The 22827-nt window shown below is 48.6% G+C and overlaps 1 protein-coding gene across 2 annotated transcripts in view; it reads left to right on the top strand.

Moving 5' to 3' along the window:
• The first annotated feature begins 215 nt into the window (after positions 1–215).
• NATD1 (N-acetyltransferase domain containing 1) overlaps positions 216–22827 on the top strand; it is a 44185-nt gene continuing 21573 nt past the window's right edge. For both annotated transcript variants that reach the window (XM_075010801.1, XM_075010798.1), the window contains exon 1: positions 216–373. In XM_075010801.1, coding sequence (XP_074866902.1) covers positions 277–373 — 97 coding nt within the window. In that variant the 5' untranslated portion in view covers positions 216–276. The remainder of the gene's footprint in view (positions 374–22827) is intronic.

The raw sequence follows: 22827 nt of genomic DNA on the forward strand, positions 1-22827 counted from the left end.
AATGGAATGTATCAAAACAAAAAGGCTGCGCGGACATTGGCTGCGGGGTCAGCACGTGAGTTCACAGCTGATTTCCTGGCTTTTTTTTTCCCCTCCTTTGGAGTGGGGGGGGGGTTGTTGCTGTGTGTCAGTTTCACCAGGCGCTTCCCACGGCTCTCCCCAGCGGGCTCCCTTCTGCCCTCCCCCCTGCTGAGCGGGGAGCGCGGGGCTGAGTTACCGACCCCCCCCCACCCCCCCAATTCCAAGCAACACTCCCCCGCCCCCACCTCCGGCAACATGGCACATTCAGCTCAGCTCAGTATCCTGGAGCAGAACTGCCCCATCCAGGTGGAGCACGACCGCAAGAGGCGACAGTTCACGGTGCGGCTGAATGGTAAGGTCCCGGCTGCCCAGGGGCTCTGACTTTCCTCCCTTCCCTTTCTCTCGCTGGCCTCCTCCCTCGCCCCCCACCCCGCCGGTCTCCTCTTTTGTTTGCAAGGCGAGCGACGACGCTGGGGACTGGAAGAGTGCCCTCTAGGCAGCCCGGGGACTGGCCTCCCTCGCCCGGCTCGGCGGGGCTTGCTTTTCCCTGCGTGATTTCAGGAGGGTGTTTTATGCAACAGATTGACACCCAAACGGTAACCACCCACGATCCGCTGAATGCCAAAGAGCGACGAGGGAGGGAAAGATCCAGGGGGGGCCTCCATCTAGTCCCCTGTGCAAACTTCTTGAGTTCGTATCCGAGAGGGAGCCGTGTGAATCTGTATCTTCAAAAACAAGAAGTCCCGTGGCACCTTATCGACTGACAGATAGTTATGATGTGCATGAGTCTCATGCGTCTGATGAAGCGGGTCTTGGCCCGCGAAAGCTTGTGCTCCAAAATATCTGTTCGTCTATAAGGTGCCACAGGACTTCTTGTTGTTTTTGAGCTCGGTAACCTTCCGTAGCTCTGTCCTGCTTTTGTTACTTTCTGGTAAACTGCTGCTGTGTCTGTTCCTCCCTCTCCCCCGCACACCCAGTCTCCTGCTGGTAGAGGAATACCTGTCACTTGTAAGATTTAGTTATAAACATTCATAGCTGTGCAGGGCTGGTTGCCTTTTCTGGCCTGAACAAGAGCTGTGTGACTCTGCAAAGCTTGTCTCTGCTACCATGGAAGTTGGCCCAATTGAAGCTATTATCTCACCCACCTTGTCTCTGTTCATAAGCATGCGAGTGATACTATCCAGGTTTCTCCTTTTCCATTAACTGCCCTGCTCTCCCAGACTTCCCTAGATAACAGCTGATCAGAGCTGTGGTGTTTCTGTTTAAGTTTTAAACTCCCCTCACCATCTGACATAACTAGCCTTGGCTCTTGTGCTGAGAAACAAAAGGCATAGACGGCAGGTTGTAAGTTAACTACCTTTTGGGTTTTTTTCCATTGACAATGGCAACAGCAGACTTTCTGTATGTTACCCTGGGATGTGAAATATTATCCAAAGCATGCAGTTTTCAGGACCGGGGAAATATTTTGTAAGCAGCGATCAAAATTAACATTTTAAGTGCAAACAGAATGGTCTTGAAGTGTGATTTTTTTTTTTTCCCCCCCCCCACCCCCGGGTTGGTGCTTTTGGTGAATTGCACCTAATAAAGCATTAAGAAACCACTCTTCAGATTTGTTTTAAATATGTATATTAGCGCATAAAGTTGGTTTAGGGTGAGGAAGAAAACTGTTAGGCCCTGATTCCGTAAACATTCATGTTTAACTGCTGTGAGTGGTCTCATTGATTTGAGTACAAGAAGAAGTCCTGGGGCACCTTTATAGACTAACAGATACTTTGGAGCATAAGCTTTCCTGGGCATAGACCTGCGTCGAAGCGGGTCTTTGCCCACGAAAGCGTATGCTCCAAAATATGTTAGTTGATAAGGTGCCGCAGAACTTCATGTTGTTTTTGAAGACACAGACTAACACAGCTGCCTTTCTGATAGTTGATTTGAGTGGGACTACTCACAGGTCTGAGATTAAACACTTGTGCAAGTATTTGCAGGGGATTGGGCTTTAGAGGCCACAAATTGGCCTACAACATTCAGAAAAACAGCAATTAAAACTCAGTGTTGCTGAATGAATTTGAAGGAGGGTTACCACATAAAAAAAGAGGATGCCCCTGAGAGGGAATGTATCTATACCAGTATCTACCAACTCCCATGGTATTCATGTGGTATAGTGTATATAGCACATTAATACAAGGTGAGTTGGTAGGTGCTGATGCAGATAAACTCCCTCTCAGTGGTGTCCTCTCTTTTTGAAAAGTCAAATATGGTAGCCCTATTTTAAATCCCCCACAGACCCCCAGTCCTGAGAATGCAGCACCCCTGTGCAACAAGCATTTTGCACAAGGTTGTGGGGAGGGAGCTGAATCGGATGGTATAATAGGCCCTGTCCAATGACCACTTTGCACAGAAGAATTCCTACTGAAATCAGCTGAACTGTGCTTATGGGTGTGTTTGCAGGATCAGGGCCTGTTATAGTTAACAATGCTACACAGATCTGTTTCTAATGTAAGCCCGAGGTAACTCTCCTTCTTCCTGCATTTACTGAGCTGTAAGAATGAGAAATAGACACCCAACCTTATCTCCTGTTGTCAGGCAAATTTCGCCTCAGCCACAGTTTTAATGGTTAGTTCTAAACATACAAAGATCCCAGGGCTGGTTGGTTTGTTTTTGTTTTTAGCTGAGCGTCGCATTGGAGAAAATAGGCTGTGCAGAAATTGCAGGGTAGATAGCTTAAAAATATCAGTGGATAATTCAAAAATTATACATGTAGTAGGAGGCAGTCTCAATAAAACAACAAGACTAGCCCTGTGTTTTATTTTAGTTTGTTTTTACAAACCACTTACGACCAAGTGTCGTCTTTAGGTTCAGCAGTGGGTGAGAGGGACAGGACATTACAAGTGGCCAGCTGAGCATGGGATGATAGAGAAACCAACCAGTCTTTCTTAATTTCAAGAGATCAGAATAAAGCCAGCGTGGAAGGGTTCCCATTTGAAACCTGTATGTAGAGTCATATATCGGTGCCATTGTTTAAAACAGTGTTTCTTAAACTACGTTCCATGGAATTCTGGTGTTCCGTGAACACCTCCTAGGTGTGCTGCCAGTGTCTGCCTCTTTTGATCTCCACGGATGGGGTATATTTTCTGTTAATAAAACCAGATGCAGTGTTCCTACTTCATTGCTAAGACACCTTATTAATTTGCTTGATTTTGTTTCTGCTGTATATGTTGCTGATTATTTTATTTAATTTTTTTTTTGGTCACATAGTCATGCCGCATAAAAAATATTGTTTTGATGTTCTGTAGTCTCAAAAGGTTTCAGAAACACTGGTTTAAAATGTTGGCACATGCAAAAAGCGAGGGGAAGGCCAGGGCAGAAAGTTATTAGGGATTTAATTTCTCAGATTATTCCAGATTCAAGTCTCTGCCATTCAGTTTGTTGGCAGGGGGCCACTTAGTAACTGGAAAATGGGCTGGTGGGAGAACACACTTCAAACACAGCAAACCACCTCCCCTTAAAGTAGACAAACTAATTTCAGCCTGGCATGAGATGAGTCACTTCAGTAAAGGCTTGATTTAACTTCTGTCAGGCCAATGAGTAGTCAGACTTTCAAGCCCTGGCTGCCAGTGCCCCAGTGGCTGCTGCTGGGTGTGAGAATCTGCTCAGAGTCCTCCTGAAAATTTAGCCCTGCGCGATTCAAAATGCAACATTTCAGCAGGGATATGGTGAGCTACTTATACCGCTGCTAAGCACTTCGCTGCCACTGTTCATCTGCACAGCTCAAAATGCTGGGTAGCACCAACAGGCAACCGAGGCTAGTAAATGGGCTGCTTGAGTGGCCCTCCATCTCAGCAGGCCGCATGATTGTCATAACCGAGACGGCTTCCCAGGGTGGGGTAGCTTTGCTAATTGTGCTTGTACACTTTGCAGGGTGTGCTGCTTGAACTGCAGCTCCTTTGATTGGATGCAGAGGAAGCGCACAGCTCTCAGATTTGATGTTGGGTGCAACCAGTGTGCACCTCCCTTGCTTTATGTGGGTGTTGCTTTAGTAATACCAATAGCGGGGAAAAAAAAACCCATGCAGGCAAAAACCAGCAGAATCTGGCAGTCCTGGGCATGGGCAGCAGGTTGCTCCCCACTCCTGTACAGAAATGCAGGATTATCATAGAGATCCTACAAATGGAGAAATGAAGGTGCAGCGAAATTTAAGTGACTCGCTCAAGGTCACATAATGACTCAGTGGCTAAGCGTGGAATAAAACCATAAACTTGTTCTAACCACTCAAATGTGCTCCATGTTCACTGCTCCCGTGTCAGTCAGTCAATTTGTATTTTGTTTGTTAGCCATTGGCTTATAAAATCAAAACCTAGAATGCAGTCACAGGATAAACATCTCTCAGTAGGAGAATGTGGCTTGATGCTTGTTTCCAGTAAATCACTACTGGGGAGAGACCTTCTATCTGTCTCATTTCTGCTGTGCTCACTCTGTGACACTTCAGTGCCCTTGTTTGAATTCTCCATAACACAGTAAAACCTGCAAACATAGCTGGGTCTCCCATGAGTTCAACGGCCACCTGGACCACACTGCTCTTGTAATGTTCAATGTGATGCAGGCATACCCAGAATGCTCTGGTTCCCCTCAACTGCCATCTGTGGGCTTCTGGAATCATTCCTAGTTCAAAACCACCAAGTGGCAGGGTTGTTCCTGAAACTCTGAAATAACTGCAAATGGGTTAAGATCACATCAGTATCTCTAGCTTTTCATGGTTTACCATTGATTCCATTTGCTTTCTGTGCATAACCCAATGATGAAATTCTCTTCTCTCATGTGAGACACATTCGTCATCTTAGGGGGAGCTCTACACTTCCCCACACTTTCCCCCACAAAAACTTCCTTGCCATATATGGCTTCTAAAATTCTGAATGAAAACAGCTGTTTCGTTTTAACGCATTTCCATTCCTTCTTTGCTTCCCAAATGCCAAAGCCAGAGACAGCAGACATTGAGTTCCATTGTCCTATCTGAAGGAAAGGCAGAAAGTAAGAAGCCAACTGGATTTGTAATCAGCAGCGGTGTTAGTAACAGGCAAACAAAACTGTTCACGGTATGATTTTCTTTTTAAGCTCACAGAGCAGCTTTAACATACCGCAGTTGTTCTCTCCAACTAATTAATCTTGACGTAATTTCTCAACAAGAACCTGGCTTTTCTTTTTTCTCACTTTTCTCCCTCTGTTTTCTAATTAAGTCCTTTCCGATGACAGTTACGCTGTCTCTGCTTAATGCTGTATAGAATCACAGAATGCTAAGACTGGAAGGGGCCTTGTGGTCTTTGTTTTCTCTGCAGTTGCTTGGTATCATTGCTGAGAAATCTGGTCTTGCTCCCTGGATCAGACTGCTGCAGTAGCTTCTCAGGCAGAATTAAGAGGAACAAGTTGTTCTTTCTCTGCTGCAGCCGCTTCCTTTAATAGCTTTTGTGATGATCTTTGAACTCCCCAGCTATCAGAGTTTAGGAATAGTGTCGGACCTGTGTTTCCTCTCCGAGCTGAGAGCAGGGAATGATGGAGGGCAGGGTGAGCAAACTTAATGTTGGGCCTCACTTTTCATCCCTGTAATCCAAATTGATGAACATTTCAGTTATGCTCATATGAAGGAGGGTGGGGGTAACCCTTTTGGCATGTGTAAACAAATAAGCGTGTAGAATGTAAAAACTTCAGTAATCGGTCTATATCAATGTGAATACACAGACATGAGAACTGTAGCCAATTTCAATGCTGTTAATAAGATGGATGAGCCTGAGACCCAGCAGCCGATTATGCTGCTCCCCCACTTAGGAAATTTCATCTCCCTCTGGGGGACCTACCCCCCACCTAATGTACTTGTGATGTAGGGAAGAGAAAATAAAACCTTTCCCTGAGAGTGGCTTCCCCCTGTTTTTCTAAGGAACTGTGCCAGTTTACCAGTCAGTCAGTTTTCCTGATGAAGTCTGTAGGTATTACTCTGGACTTAAGCCAATGTAACCAAGATCAGAATTTTTCCCAGCAGCTCGCGTCAGCCCTGCCCTTCATTGCATTGGGTGTCCACAGTGCTCTGTTTTGGACTTGACCAAACAGAAGTGAATGGGACACAAGCAGCAGAAGTCAGCTGCACCTAAAGGAATCCTTCCGTCTCATTGGCCTAGTATCTAAACACTCCCACATGTTCAAGGAACTTCCCAGCATCCCCGTAAAGGAGGGAAGTACGAGTGATCTCATTGCTCAGGCAAGGACCTGAGCTGTGAGGAGGCTGAGGGACGTGCCTGAGGTCACTCAGGACAGCTGTAGCAGAGCGGGGAACTGACGGACACACTGAACTGCCCTTTTTGTGGCCTCCTGCTCATCGCAAAAGCCCCCTGCAGTTGAGTCAGTGGAGAAAGCGATCAGCTGGCCAGACAGTGCTGTTTTGTTGCACATAAACTCGTTTTTGGCCAGCTGTTGGTCAGCCTTGAATAAGCCCTATTTCGCTGCCTGCTCAGGGACAGTAAAGTTAGCCCCACAGCAGAATTTTTTTTTCCCCGGCAGTGTGGTGGCAGAATTGGGAATGTCCACTTCCCCTTCCTTGTGGTTGGGAAAATCAGGGCTCTGGGCTAATTTGGCTAGTTGTGGCAGAGCGGGAGGCTGGGGAGGGAAGTCTAACCACCTGGCACCAGCTGTTTCCTGTCTGGTCAGGAGAGAGGGCCAGCATTGACTGGGGAGTGTGATTTGGAGCCCCAGCCTGACCCACTCCACAGTAGCCGCTTGGAGCGCGAGTCAGTGAGTGGCAAGGGCCTTTCTGGGTGTATGCGAAAGGGGCCCTTGGTAGGGCAGGGAGTGGAGGTTTGGATGCTGCTTTCACGCCAGTCCCCGTTGCCAGTGCAGGGCCTTCTCGCACACTTGCTTGTGCACCGAGGGGCAGATGCCTGTCTCAGTTCCTGCACTGGCTCGACACACGCAACCCTCCCAGGCCTGCCGGGGTGATCTTGGGCTCCTAAATTTGTGTGGTGTTGGACCTGCCCTGTGCCGCATGCTGGCAGGCAAGAAGCAAAACTAGTGGGCTGGGTGGGAGCTGGGCCAGACACAGCACCATGTGATAAGACACTCCTACCACACGTGTAGTACCCAGAGGCACTGAGACCTCATCTGGGGTGAGTGAAGTCTCTGCTCTACAGCCTCAACTGAGAGCCAGCTGGCCTTTAGCTCATGTGGTTGAGTGCAGGGCTTTAGACCCTATGCTTGCAGGTTCCATCCCTGGGGCTGGCAACCTGGGCCTGCTGGCGTTACACACACACTTTGCATCTTGGGATGGGACCACCCAGCTACCTATCCACCACTTTCTGGGACAAGGCTGGTCCACTCCCCCAGGAGCAGTTGCGGCCACTCCAGGAGGAGGAAACTGGGATGCCTGCTTTCATGTGTTGCAAAAATCACAGCCATTCGTGGGAGGGGGGACGCGGTGGCACTGCATCTCCCAGGAAATGCCAACGCTTACCCATGGAACTGCCCTGGTGGCTTTGTTTCAATAACCCATGACTTACATAAGGCCTTTACTCTACAGGAAGGTGGAGCTGTATGGGCTTCAGTGTGAGACCCAGAACACATGCATTGTGCTCTCCTCTTGGTGGGGAGGGGTTAGCTGCTGAGTGACCAAGTAATGTCCAACTTGCTCATTTGAATAAATAGATGCATGTGTCTGTATCCAGGGTGAGCCGCCTTTCAAAGCGGAGTGCTGAAATTTGACATTTCGACCTCTGTGTACAGACTGAGTGCCGGTGATCCTTTTTAAAGTCACCAATAGTCCTACTTACAACAGCTTCGTTAATAAATTGAGGTGTGGCGCTTTACTGGTTAGATGGCGGTTGGTAGCGATAGCTGCTCTTTTGCTAATCCACAGGCAGCCTGGCTGTGAGGAGCGGCACGGCTGAGCTCCGCCCTTGCATGCCGATGAAAATCGGCTCTCGTGCCACTCTTGGCACCTGCACCGGGGGTTTCTGACCCCTGGTCTGTAGATGTGTAAAGCCATGTGCATCGAATGCACTTGGAGCTTAATTTGAAGAGGGGCTGAGCACCCACAATTCCATGAGGGCTGCAGAAGTTGAGCCCCTCTGGGACCAGCTCACTCCTCTGCTGAGCACGTATTTAAACCAACTAAAAATACAGGGCGTTTCCTGAAGGGCTGGGCTCCACTGATTTCACTCTGTGAACTAGGAACTGAAGGCAGAGGAGGTGGACAAAGGAGCGTAATGGTGCAAGCCCCAGCATAGACAATCCCTAAGATTCCTTTTTGCTGGGTCAGGCTCCCTTAGACCTACTGACACGCGAGTGAGTCACCTGCCAAGGCTCCAGGAAAAGCCGGTGGGAGGGTTCCTTTAAACCACTTTATGCCGTCCTCTTTGTTGCATTTCTTGCTGCACTCCTCTCTTCTGGCCCCTCTGCTGCTGAGTGGCAGGGACTCAGACTCCCTTGTGCTCCAAAGGCCAAATTCAAGAGGAAGCACATCAAGGAGCATCTGCAAGTTGCACCAGACTGTGTTTGTTGCTGTGCTGCTCCAGGACCAGTCAGGGTGTGGGGAGCCGTTGGGTGAACAGAGCAATAATGTCCCTATCACCAGTGGGTGCTCTTCTCTGCTGCCCCCCGAGGGCAAGTGGTGGGAGTGGGGGTTCAGGGAGAATGGGTCTTGGAGGAAAGAGGTTGAGTCAGGTGGATCAACGTGTGGGGTTGGGGAAATTGCGGTGAAGCCCCAGGTCTATGAGTGTCAGGGACCAGAAAACTTTCATCTGGCCTTGCAGATGCCGAGAGCCTTTATTTATTCCCGGTGGATGCCTGAGCCCCGGAGCACCCACAGAGTCGGTATCCAGGCAAAAGGGAAGGGCCAGGGACAGATCCACCACCAGTGATGGTTGGCAAAGATCGACTTATTGCCAGGAAGATTGTCAGGATATGTGGGTGACTGAGGATGAGCCAGAGGAATTACGGCCTTTGGGGAAGGGGTTGAGGAGCAGCTTAAGGTCTGAATAACTCAAATGAAGGCCATCTCGGTGCTATCAGCTGTTGCTGGCGTTGCCTTGTTGGCTGAGCCATGCTCATTGGCTGATGCAGCTGTGCCAGCAAACCGCGGCTGGTGAGCGGGCAGATCCATGGGCACAGCTGTTGCTGAGATGGTTCATTTCCATGTCTGGAGAAAGCTAGCCCAGGAATGAGCTGTCCCAGAATAACCAAAGCGTTGCCCCGATGGCTGCATCCCGTCTGGGGCCATTTTGCCAGAGTGGTGACATGGGTTTAGTGTTACAGGGCTCACCCGGGTGCTGGGTGGTGCTTCCTTCGGGCCAGCCTAGGGATGAGCTCTGGCCAGTTCAGTGCCTCCCTCCTTCCCTTCTGCTGCCTGCAGCTCTCCTTCCTCTCCCAGAGTCGCAGCCTGGCTCCAGCCAGGTCACTCTCTAGTCCTCCTTCCAGTGACCAGCCCTTCCAAGTCTTCCTACTCTAGTGAGGCCAAGCATTCCTCACGCCCCACGATCTGGACACTGTCTCTCCCCCAGAGATCCAGAACCTCTCCTAGCCCACTGTTGCAAGCAGCACCCCACTGGGACAGGACCCAAAGCCCACTCTCTGCTCTGGGTCACAGTCCAGGGCGTTGTAGCAAGTGCTTAAGGTCTGTGGCTGCCCCCACCATTGTGCTCAAGCCCCTGGACTGCTTCCTGCAGTGCTTCTCCTGCCCTCCTACCAGGGTCCCCCTCTCTGAGGCCTGCTTATATCCCACCCCTCTTCCTTCTCCTTTGTGCTACAAGATTCCTCCCTGCTGCCCTTCCGCTACTGGTGGCTTCCTGGCTTTGCAGAATCCTCCTCCTCTTCCCTTGCAGGTGGGCTTTTTTTCTGATCAAGGCTTTGCACACAGCCTAAAATCTTCCTTGTTTCCTCCTACCTGAGTGACTGGACCTGCCTGGTCTAATCCAGGGCGGGCGTTGGCAGCAAGTCTGTGTGTTCTGGGGATGGAGCAGCTACGGGAAAAGAAACAGCTGTTCAGCCATGCCACGGAAGAGCCGGTCTAGGGAGGGTGGCAGGGGCTCCTGGAGGGAGTGGAGAGAAGACAGAACTTCAGAAGAAGGGTCAGTGAGGGCAGGGCCTTAGGGTGGAGCCCATCTACGAAAACTAGATGTCAGTGCTTATGAAGGCTGGGGTGGCATTTACCCCATCACGTATAGCTATCATGGCAGAGTATCCATAAACTGATTCCCACCTCTCCTCGTGAATCTGCCACCATTTGCCTTAATAACAAACATAGGAGATTCGATGGAACCTCGCCCATCTCATACTGGGGAGAGGGAGAGATTCCTGCTTGGCCATGTCTGTAAGAGAAGAGACCTTGCACAGGTAGGGAACTCTGGGATTCAACTTCCGATGACGTCTCGAGGTCTCCTCCAGTTCTGGTGTTCCGTGGGTCTCTCAGCTGTCCAAGGTGAACGTCAGGTGAACTGGGATGGCACCCAACAGAATCATGTTTCGCTTTTCAGTCCCATTTGTTTGCAGAGCTGACAAACGGAGAGTTTGTAACTGATCCCTGATCTCCTCCGGTGCTGGCAGAGGGGAAGGAGAGGTAGGTGAAAATGCCTTCAGTAAAATTAACTATCTGCAGAGTCACCACCAAGGTTCAGGTTCCATTTAATTTCTAGGTGAAAGTTCCAGGGTTCTGATTCGACGTTCTTATTCTGTCCTATCCTTCCGCAGAGCGTGACCCACTTAAGCCACCACCCGGACAGGAACAGACTTTTTGAAATCCAGGAGCGTTTTTTACTTATACAATCACGGTGGCTATTTGTGTTCTGTAGCCTGAGACTGTCTGTTTTAAATAGCTCTCCCCTCATGCAGAATTTAGCAGCCATTCTGTGTCCAGGCACAGACGGTTTTGGAGGGCACAACACACCCGGTGTTATCTCTGAAGGATCTTACTGGTGTCCTTTCTTGGGTGGGTATTCTCAATATAAAATGAAGGTCATTCTGAATGGAAGAATAGAGCTGATGTGAGGAGGGGAAATCCTCTCATGCAGAGAATACATGCATGTATTTTTAATGCGGTGACATTTTTCAGGGGGATACCCAGACCTGTGTGCAGGCATTTCTGGGTGTCTGTGCTTTTTTTTGTACCCATGCATCTGAAGAAGCGAGTCTTTGCCCATGAAAGCTGATGCTCCAAAATATCCGTTAGTCTGCAAGGTGCCACAAGACTTCTTGTTGTTTTTGAACATACGGACTAATTCTACTCCTGAATTTTATTTTGTTTTGTACATGTGAACTGCAATTTTTTAAATATAAAGGAGTTTGGAAAAGTCATGTAATGTGTGCATGAGAGGTTAACGAACAATTTTAGTGGAGATTGGTGAAATAATTTTGTTATTGCTGTATACATTTTTAGTATGCTCTAAAGATTTTATAGAAATTACCTACTGGGATCATGCTGTAATATCATAAATGAAAAAACAATATTCCAAAACATTCATCCCCCTCCCTGTCCTTTTGGTAGCAGCCAATGGCATGTTGGGAAATGTAGTCCCTTCCCTGCTCCAGGGCCAGCTCTCTTGGCAGGGAGCTGGCCAAAGGACTACAGATCCCAGGGTGCCTTGAGTTTTCCCCCATCATGTCCCGCAGGGTGCTCCTGTACAGGGCAGCAGGGAGAAAGGAGGAGAAACCAGATATGCGGGGGGGGCTGCATTTGCATGTTTTGCTTGTTAGTGTGCACACACTCACATACAGTAGACCCCCAAGTTACGTGGGGGTTGCATTCCTCGCAACTTGTACGTAACTCAAATTTCATGCAAGTCGGGGGAGATGTGAACCATGCAGCAGGCTGGTTCCTGGATCACCTGGGCTTGCAGGAGCCAGGAAACTGACCGGCCCACTACCTCTAGGGCTGGTCGGTTTCCTGGCTTATATAGTGGCAGGGAGCAGGAGCCGGGTGGCAGCCTGGCTCCCATCTCCCTGATGCTTGCAGGACCTGGGAAACTGACCAGCCAAGTGCTGGTCAGTTTCTCAGATGCTGCAAGCTGCAGGGGAACTGGGAACCAAGCAGCAGCCTGGCTTCCCACTCCCCGCTGGTGGGGGGAGCTAGATGTGGCTTTTCCGTGGCTCCCTCAGCCGGGGAAGCCCAGCAGGCAGACAGCTGCTGCAGTGGGGCTTCTCCCCTTCTTCCCCCAGCTGGGGGGCTGGAGCATTTTCAATTTGCGCTTAACTCTCATTAACACAATTTAAGTGCAGATTGAAATCGCACATTCCGGGGGATTACTGTACTGTGTACGGGCCTGATACCTGACAAAGCATCTAACTCTCAAGATACTAATACATGACAATAACGTAACAGGAAACTGTCCTGATGCAAAGATTAAATCTCTTAAATACGCTTTTTTCACCCCAAAAGGCCAGAGTTAATAAAGGAGCAGAGCACTTTGATCTGTTAGCTAGTTACTGAGTGACAGTTTGTCATATCTGCTCATCAGATTTCTGAGATGAACACTTTCCTCTCCTCTCTTCTGCAGCGGTTTAGCTCTTGGGGGGGAATGCTGTTCTCCACTCACTTAGTGCCTGACTGCAGCTTGTCGGGGGTGGGAGGATGAGCAGGTGTATTGCTGGAATCTGGGCTTTGCGGTGGAATGCCAAAGCCCTTGAATTTCTTGCGTGGCAAGTGCTTGTTTACCTGACTGTAACTGAATGTCGCTGGTGACTGATTGCAAAGGGGAGCAGCAGCTCACCTGACCTGACTCAGACTCAGGATCCATTAGCTGTGGAGGTTGCTCCTCTCATTTTGGGCAGGTCTTCGCTAGGGGTCGGATGAACGGTTAGCAATCGCTCCAGCAGGGGTCGATTTAATTGCATCTAATATAACCGTGATAAATTGAGTGCTCTCCCGCTCTCGACTCTGATTCTGCCAGAATTAGAAGGGTTAGCAGATTTGATGGGAGAGAGCCCACTGTTGACTTGTGGCTGTGAAGACACCGTGGTAAGCAGATATAAGTACATCAATGACTAATCGCAATTAATCTTTTTAATCCCGTGACAGCACTAATTCAAAGATGTTTTGGATATGCTCTAGGCAGGTGTCGGGAGCCCTTGAACCTGCATGGGGCACATCCAGAGTGTCTTTGAATCAAGACAAAGGCCACGTCTACACGGCCACTTGACTGGACTGAAACTTCCTTGCTCAGGGTGTGAAAAACAATTCCCCCCACAAGTGCAGCATGTTACAGCACTGTAAGGCACCTGTGCCATGGGGGCTCTGGAGCTGGAAGCTCCGCCCCTCGTTTAGCTGATTAGCATAAGTACTGGGCGAGTTCTCTCCCACGTCTGGCCTCTGGCCGTGCTTTTGCTTAAAGCACTTCTGTGGCAGCGCTTTAATCTTTTAAGTGTAGGCGGAACCTACGAAATGCTGCTGCGGCTTCCCCCAGAGCAGGCAGGTTGGGTCCAGGAAAGGCAAGGTGTGGCTGCCCTGGGGCTCAGCTTAGCAGGTGGGGCTGGGCCAGCCAAGGACTGCTCTGGAAGGGAGAAGGGGGCTTGGGGCTTCTCTGTGTGGGAGTGGGGGCTTGTGACTCTCTGGGAGAGGGGCACGGCAGGAGCCAATGTTCTCTCTAATCTTTTCCATTCAGATGCAGACTTTTCCATCCATGTGTGGAATAATTGTATGTGCAGCTGTGCACCACTGGTAGAAACAAAACCTAGCTTTGGGCATGCTGCTAATCAACTGGGTGGCATTTGAATCTTTTCTGATCAGGCGTGCAAGCGCACAGCTTACAGGGGACAGGGCAGAGGGCCCATTGGCTTCTTCCCTGGCTCAGAAATGCCATCAGTGGGCCTGCTTGCAGCCCACCTGTCTGTGAAATGGGTGCATCTTTCCTGTGCACTTCAGCCAGTGTTTCCTGTAAGCTGTGCACTTGGGCAAGCACCCAGAAGAGATTCAGGTGCTGCCCAGCTAATTACCAGAGCGTCTATAGCCGTCAGCTTGTGTTTCTATGGTGGTGCACACCTGCACCTGCCTCTGTGCACGTAATAAAATTTATTCCTCACCAGGATGGAAAAAAATTAGAGGGAATACTGACCTGAAGCTCCCTGTCCTTTACAGTCCTCCATCCCTCTCCTCATTGCACACACAATGGAGAGAGGAGGAATCTTCTCCTCTTGTCTTCTCTTTTCTGTCGTGTTTAGATCTCTCGGCTGTGGCGCCCCCTCACTTGCTCAGGATGGGCTGGGAATGCCCGTTTTTGGCCTCATCAGGCTGGGCTGTACATGCTGTCATGACTGAGCTAAGTGCCGTGGGAGCAGGGGAGGCTGGGGCAAAACTGAATGTCTGACCTTCTCCCAAAGCTTTCTAGTTTTGAAGCCACCACAGGGCCAGGGCGAAGAGAGGAGGGCAGCTTTGCAGTGCAGATTTGTAGAGGAGGTGGTATGGGTCGTACCTGATTTTTACCATGCCTTTGCCATCTTCTTTGTAACAAAAGCCTGAATCACTGGGATTTGAACGCGAGGTTCTCCCGGACCGTTTTTCTTCCTTTGCCTGTTTTCAGATTTTAGTGATTATCGCTGGAAATGTTTGATAGTCAGCTTGTGTGTACGGTGAAATTGATATTTGCTGATGTAAGAGCTAACCCTCCCAAGCCTACTTATAGGGTCAAGGGGATGTTCCTGATAACCTTTAAGTCTAACATTTTATCTCCAGTCACCCTCCTAAATTAGCTCCTCTCCCAAGTCCAGTTCTCTGTAAGTATGTACACCCTGGGGTGGTGTTATATACGTTGTAGGATATATAGCTCTGTGGTGGCTACTTGATAGCGCGTGTACAGTGGCAGCTTTCCATTCCTGATGTGAGTTCAACAGGCCTGTTCATGCCAAGGGATCTCAAGACCCTTGGCTCGGGGCATGCAGCCATGTGCATTCCGGCTAGATTCCCCTCCTTGGTTTGCTGACAGCCAAGTTTGCCTGCAGTAAAGTGGTAACAGCTGGAGCTGCCTTCCTGAGCTGGAAGAGGGGATAGATGCTGGAACCCAGCAACAGTTCTGGCTGCCTGGGCGGCTTGTGCATTCCCTGTTACAGTGGAACTGTATCTTCCCTGAGTTCCATTCCACGTTCTTTGCCAAATCTTGTCTGATTCTGATTTCTCCCTTCCTGCAGCCCACCCTGACGTCAGGAGGCCTTCATGGAGTGTAGGCTAGCAAAGTTCCTATTTATTGTCTCAGTCACGCAGCTTATAAAACACAGCTCAGGTGTTAGGGCAACTTCCTGGCTAGCCCTGTGCAAGGGGATAGAAGTCCCTCAGTCGCAGTCTTGGGGTTTGGGTGAAAGACAGGTGGCTGCAGGGATCAATCGTTATTAGTTATGTTTCTGTGGAGGAGAATGTGGAGGAGTTGGCAGAAACTGTACAGGGGATAGGGCACCAGCTTGGGACTTGGTATTCTCTGCTCCACCAAAAGTTTCCTCTGTGAATCTTGTGCTTCAGTTTCCCTAAGTGACTCGTCCAGGGAGAGGCTCAGTGCAAGGCGGATAATAACTCTGCTCTGCCTCACCAGGGTGGGGTGCGGCAAACACCCGGAAGACTGTGGGGCGCTCAGATAAGCGGTCATGGTGTCCCTCACAGGCCGATTCCCTCAGGGTGTGGATAATATGACCTGCACCTTCGGACACCTGCCCAGAGCTGCTGGATCTCGTTGCACGTGTTTCTTTTTGTTGCACACTGTGTGAGTTACACCAGCTCAACCTCTGCCAGGAACCGTGGGCAAAACTCTGAGGTAATTTGTTCTTGCCTAAGCCGGGGTGAGCAACCTTTTTACATCAGGCCCCACTTTTCATCCCCAACCCGTTTAACGTCATCTGTTGTGTTCATATGGAAGAAGAACCCTTTCGGCAGGTGTAAGAAAATAAGTCTGTGGAATGTAGAAACTTTATTCGTCGGCATATCAGTGTGAATGCGCAGCCATCAAAACAGTGACGTAGTTCAACGTTTTTTTAACGGGCTGGATGAGCCTGAGACCCAGCAGCCGGCTGCCCCCTTTGTGAAACTTTGCACTCCCCCACTTTGCTCACTCCTGGCCTAAGTACCGTTGTCCAGCCTACCAGTTGTGACTTGGAGAAGGAAGGGGTACGACCGCCTGGCCCTTCCCATGTTCTCAGGTGGCAGAGAGCGCCCTGGTACAGAAGAGGTTGGTTGGGAATATGGGGGCTGTTTCTGCGGGTGTGACGTGCGAGCTGAGGGGATGGAGGAAGAGGTGTTTTGGACCCATTAGACTCTCCTGAACGTGGCCCAGAAAAGGACTGTGACTCCAGAGTGTCTGAATCAATGCCCAGTAAATAAAGGTCCAGAGTTATGGTCTCCTGCTGTTGGTCTCTCTCCGCTGCCCCTCCCCCTGCATGTTCTTCCTCTTTAGTCGGCAATCCCAGTTTGAGCGCTTCCAGGTTTTAGGGCTTGGATGGAGAAAAAAAATGCTAAGCAAAGCCCTGGGGAGGCCCGTGTGAGACCATAACTTGCCTTCCAGGGCTACCCAGCCGGCAACCCCAATTGTTCCCTAGAATACAGCAGCCTTTTACTCCCTCCCCCACCCTGGCGCTGCCTGGCCTATTGTTTTCCCAGCTCCAAGGCTTCCTAGTATTGATTCTGCCCAGAACAGCACTCATTGTTCCCAAGCAAGAGCAGGAGGCATTGCCCTGCCTGGGAAAAGCTGTGAAGCTCAGTTTGTGTTAGCCCGTGACTGACATCAGTGGGCTGAGGAGGTGGTGTTGGTGGGTGGTATGTCCCCAGGGAGTGGCTGGCAGAGGAGAGATTGAGCTGTGGCGTATGGGAGGACAGCAAAGGGAGGTGTTTATTGCTTTTTGCTGCCTGGAATCTGCCTCCCACTGCAGCGATTCCCAACCTGGGGTTTGTGGAATCCTGGGGGTTTTGGGGGGGAGATAAATAAAAGAGATCCTAAAATACGTTTTAAATAAATTGCAATGTTACAATCAATTTTCAAAATAAATATCTTCCAATGATGTTAATTGCTGTTTGAAAATCCATGTTGCGATTTCCTTTTTCGTTTAATGAAGTGTACGTAGCATCTAGTCAAATCACAAGTAGACACTCATAAACAGATGCCTGCGGCACATCCTTTGCACTCAATAGCAAGACTTGGTCACAAACGAGAGCTTTGGAATGGAGCAGGACAAGAACCACTTGACGTTCCAATCAAGAGAAGAGAGTGGGGATGGCTGGGCCGCACTCTCAGAAAACCATCATGCGGCATATTCCGTCAAACTCTCACATGGAGCCCTCAAGGAGAACGCAGAAGAGGAAAACCTCAGACAACATGGAGAAGACCTACTGAGACAGAAGGACAGCAACTTTGAGGGGTGGGGGGCCTCCTCCTGGCATCTGCTGGAAGTTTTGTCCCGAGACGGAGTGAAGTGGAGGAGACTTGTAGGTGACCTAGGTTCCACCCGGCGTACAAGGGTTTAAGTCCAGTCATGTAGCATCTAGAATTGGCTTGAATGGGGGTCCTTGAATGGCTTGGGTGAAGGGGGGGTCCTCCCTCGTGAAAAGGTTGGGAATCACTGCACTAGGGAACTCTAAACTCATTAGGCTGATGTCTATCCCCCCTACTCTCATAGCTTTGTGCTCCCCCACCCTGGGGGGAGGGGGGTCTCCTGGCTGCTGATGTGACAGTTTCTGCATCTGATGAGCTGACTCCTGGGTGAGCTCTTTTCAACCCCCAGATGTGGGAAGAAGGTAGTTAATGGGGCTGCCTGCTGCAGGCCATCCATTGAAATCCTGCTGCAGCATTCTCTTGAGCCTCCCACGTCCAGCAGTCCCAGAGGTAATTGAGTCCAGTGGGTTTGACACACTGAGCAGCAGCAAAGCCAAGTGGCTGCCACTGTTCAGCAGCTGGTGCCAGCCTGCTTCTGTTACATCTGTTACACCCACTGGGCCAACAATGAACGAGAGCTGCAGCCACACCCCAACAGTTCCCCAGCAATTTGCACACTGGAGCTACTTTCCTTTGGATCTGCTGGGGATCTGTCCCATTAGGTGCTGCTCCAGCTCACCCTGTACATCTTTGGAGCTTTCTAGAGAAGTGAGTTCAAACCCTACGTCTGGCCCATCACTTCCATCGGTACATAAGGCATTGTTCTAATCGTATGCTGTTGGTGCAGCGGGGGCTTGTGATGTAGGTTCTCAAGTCTGGGGCAGTGTTTCTCAACCAGTAGTACACGTACCCTTTGGGGGTACACGGAGGTCTTCTAGGGGGTATATCAACTCTTCTAGCTATTTGCCTAGTTTTACAACAGGCTACATAAAACCACTAGTGAGGTCAGTATAATCTGAAAGTTCACTTGGACAGTGACTTGTTTCTACTGCTTCATATGCCTTACACTGAAATGGAAGTACAATATTTTTATTCTAATCCATTTATTTGATAATAAGATGGTAGAAAGTCAGCAACTTTTCAGCAGTAGCCTTCTCTGATGTTTTTGCAGGCAAGTAGTTTTTAAGTAAGGTGTAACTTGATGATGTACGAAAAAAAATCTGACTTCTGAAAAGGGGACAGTAATCTGGAAAGGCTGCATGGCACTTGTTTCAAGATTTCAGATTACTTTAGGACTGGGGTTAGGAACCAAAATAGCAAGAAGAGCCATTTTTCCCAAATTGGTAAAAAAAACTCAGTAATTCAAGAGCCGCAATGCATAAATAAATAACATTAAATCACACTTTTTGTAAACCCTATTTTAAGAATAGTGCACACAGTGATTTGTAATGCAGTACATGTTTACGTAGGATGTTCACAAACTCTTTTTTTTGAAGCCACTCCAACCCCCTTTCATTCTGCCAATTTTACTTCACATTTAATTTCAGTTTTCTTTCATAAACCGTCTGTTTGCCCTTCACAGCAGGAATTCTGCAAGCTTTCTTTTCAGAATCAACACTTTATTAGCAACACATTAAAACCACAGATACAGTATCGTATCCCACAATGCACTGCACATATTAAAGGACAAGGGTTTTTTTTTTTTAAACTTTTGCAATTCTAGCGCTAGGAGCCACAAAAAAAAAAAAAAATCCAGAAAGAGTCACATGCAGTTCCAGAGCTGCAGGTTGCACAGACCCCTGCCTTCAGACCATATTTTCAACTGGTGATCTACGTACTCTTATGTGTGCGTGAGAGAAGTCTGGAGGAACTTATAATTATTTTTAAAGGGGTACTTTATTAAAACAAGGTTGAGGAACACTGGTCTAGGAGGCTGCAAGTTGGTTCTCCAAACCCTGAGCAGTTGTAGGTTTTAGGCAAGTTAATCTCCACGCTCCCTGAAGAGAACAGCAACCAGGTATGTGTGCTGTTCCTGTCGTTTTCTGCCTTCCCTAAACTGGGATCAGCAGGTTAATTCTCTACCCCATTAGTGATATATCCCCTGCACTGCACGCTCTCTTCTGGTTGCAGTGAGCCCTGTCATGACCATGCTCTGTCCAAGGCTCCTTTGTGGAGAAAAGACTCCTGGCACGCTCTGATGAAACAACACAGGCAGTGTTAAATCCAGCCCAGGACAGACAGGCACACTCCAAGGCTCTAATGTGGGATCGCTGGTGAGGAAGCTGTTGCAGACAGCCAGCTATTCAGGCTGGCTGAATGTCCTGGTGTCTCAGGGTGCAGTTGCTTCAGCTGAAGCTTCATGAATGCTTCTTTGTTGTCACTGTGGAGTGGGGAAGGGGCTTCTGTCATAGCCCCTGCCATGGACACTACAGAACAAAATGGGAAAGGATTCTCAGAAGCTTATTCAGTAACATTCCTGCCGTCACCTCTGGCTGCAGAGGGAGTGCTGGTGAAGGCCAGGTGCAGGTGTCTTGTTACCATCCTGGCCCCTGAATTCTTACAACCTGGAGCTTGCCTGCTCCTGTTCTGCCTCTGGAATTGTAGCACAGCCCTGTTGCAACTGGCACAGGTAGCATCATGAATGGAACAAAAGAGGCACCTGGATTCCAATACTGGCTGCGCTAGTGAGTCACTGTGTGATGTCACCCGACCTCCCTCTGCCTCATCTAGACAGTTGGAAAATTGGCTGGTTGTTTTTTTTTTTTTTTAAAAAAAGGTGGGGAGGGGGAGAAGAAAAGGCAGGAACTCCACTGAAAACCAGGTGCTGCATCAGAGCTGAATTAAAATCCCATCTCATTTCCCAGCAGTTGGAGTGGCACTTCCATGCTGCATGAAGCTTTCTTTTGAACAACTAAGCCTTCTCTGTAAGCCTGTTTCTCCCTAGGCAGGAGGTAGGGAGGTAACGTAGACTGGCAAGGTGCATGTGTTCATTGCTGTGGGTGGAATGAATATGGAAAAATCATCTTCCCTTCTGAAAAAATGCAGTTCATGTTCTGGCCTGTGGCTGCGTTAGACTCAGTCACACAGCGAACACATGGCAATGATAATAACTGCCTCGTGCAGCTACCCACATCTCTGTGCTACGTGCAAGAGGCAGGGAGAGTGCAACATGAAGGTTGCAAAGCTGGTGTCAGGCATTTTAAAAAAAAAAAAAAAAAAAAAAAAAAAAAAGGCCAAGATGGATGAACGAGGCCTCAACAGCCTCAGGAATGGGATTATATTGTACATTTGATACCTTTCTCTCTGTTTAATGACACCAGTGTGAATCCATGTCCTGCTGATTTCTTGTCAAGTTTCAGTAGATGTAGGTGGAGGCCAAGGTTGGTTCAAGACCCAGGACATCCTACTATGGTCTCAGTGACATCTCTGCCCACAGCTGGATCCAGGTCGACATGCAGGAAGAAGCTGCCAGATTCATAGAGAATAAAAGTTCTGGGCTGGGACTGGGGTTTGAAGAGCTGGAAAGAGGAAAACTGGGAAGACAGAGAAATATAACCATGACTAGAAGCTGCAGAGGAAGGGGAATGAATGATGCCTCGGAGGGAGGAACTGGGACTGGCTGGGCAAGAAGACTGGAAGTAGAGAGAATGGGACTCCGTAGGCTTAAAATGTCTGGGCAAGGAGGCCAGGACTGGAATGAGGAGCCAGAGCTTGAGAAGAGACCTGACTGGAGCAGGAACAAGAGGGAGGTTGTGGGTGAAAAGGATGATGCTTTGGGAGAATTGGGAGAGAACGTGGTCTGCGCCCACTAGGGCGCACTCTGTCCTACAGCCAGGAATGGAGCTCGAGGAGCAGAGTTTCACCCTTCCTCTGCTGTCAGCAAATACATGTGAAAGCTTCTGGGGCAAAGTGTGTCTCTCATTCCCTTCTAATGCTGGTCCAGGAAGATGACCACCTACTATTGCTTGGGAGCCAGTAGTTCAAGAGGTAGACATCTGTGTGGTGGAGCTAAAGGTTTGAAACCTTCTGATGACCCATGCAGCTCTCAGCATGATGCTGCATGAAAGAATCCATATTTTCATTTACTTTCTTTCCCTAGGAAGTTACGCAGAGAGAAGCAGCAAAAAGAGCATTGAGTCTGCAAAGTCATGCACTTGGAAGTTGTGCAAAGCCAGAATAATTCTGAGCCACCTTATTTCAGCCCCTTTTCTGTTCTGCAAATGCATTATGATACAATCTTTAATTACATGATTGCATACTACTTTTTTCCACCGAAATTCTGTTAGCTCTTCAATTACCACAGAATCTTCCAAAGTAGAGACAATTTTAAATAGATCATATGAGGGGGAGGAAAAAGCATGACAAGAGCTTTTACTCTAACAAAAACAAACATATGTCCAGGCATCCTTTATCCAACACAAAACAAAACGCAAGCTCAACTGTTTCCTTTGTGGGTAGCTTCTGACCTTGCTCTTGTAACCTTAATTTCCTGATTTTTTTTTTATAAAACATAACACTTCACTGTGCATCCCTTACACAGTCTTTTGTGCTTAATTTTCTCCCTGTCTAAAAGGGACATTAAAGCAAGGAAAGGAAAAATGAGAACAATCCAGTTATTTGGGTCCCAAAGCTTTTGAATCCTGCTTGTAACTAAGGTCCTTGCTCCAAAGCTGTTCCAGGGACCGAGTTTCCCCAATTTGTAAATTGCTTTAAAACAGCAAGGACACTGGCTGCACGAGAAGGCACCTACAGTCCCTATGCACTTCAGGGGCTGTTTCATGGACCTTCCATGGAGTCAGCCGCAAGATGCACCCTTAGCTAGCCGTGCACAGATGCAGAGTACTCCTATGTTTATATGAGCATGTGAAAACAATTTTATATTCTGCTCCATGCTTGGAGCATAATTTTCATCAAATCTGACCACTGATTAAACATTCATTTGCAAAGTGTGAGCAAAAGCACTAATGCTTCCTGAGAAGAGAGATGGCCTTGCAATTTATGAGCTGGATTGAAACTTGGCCATCTTGGTTCAGTGGTCAGCTTTGCAAGCTCCTTAGGGTCTGATTCATTCACGTACTTAAAGTTAAACGTGTTCACATGCTTGGCTGAATAAGGATAGTTTGCTAATCTGGGTCTCAATTCCCATCTTTAAAATGGGAATAATAAATCCTTTCTCTGCATGTGCAGATTGTACAATCTTCAAGAGCAGGGTCTGTCTGCTTTGTGTCCCTTGGCAAAATCTTGGTTAGAGTGTTCAGTGACTATTGTGCTAGTAAATAAAAATATTCAGTGAAGATGATATCCAGGGTGTGGTTTCATATTTTAAGACCCCTTATGCTGCAGTACTCTGTGCGTGCATACACATAGACATCTTTTTCTGTAGAATGAGAAATGTTATCTTTCCCCCTGCTCTGCCACAGCTCAGAAAAATAGCTTAAACCTCAGCTTTCCAAAAAAATCAGCTAGAGACCATTGAAACTTTCCAAGATGAGTGTGGTGGACA

The sequence above is a fragment of the Carettochelys insculpta genome, chromosome 16 (assembly GCF_033958435.1).
Source record: "Carettochelys insculpta isolate YL-2023 chromosome 16, ASM3395843v1, whole genome shotgun sequence".
Classification (NCBI taxonomy): domain Eukaryota; kingdom Metazoa; phylum Chordata; order Testudines; family Carettochelyidae; genus Carettochelys; species Carettochelys insculpta.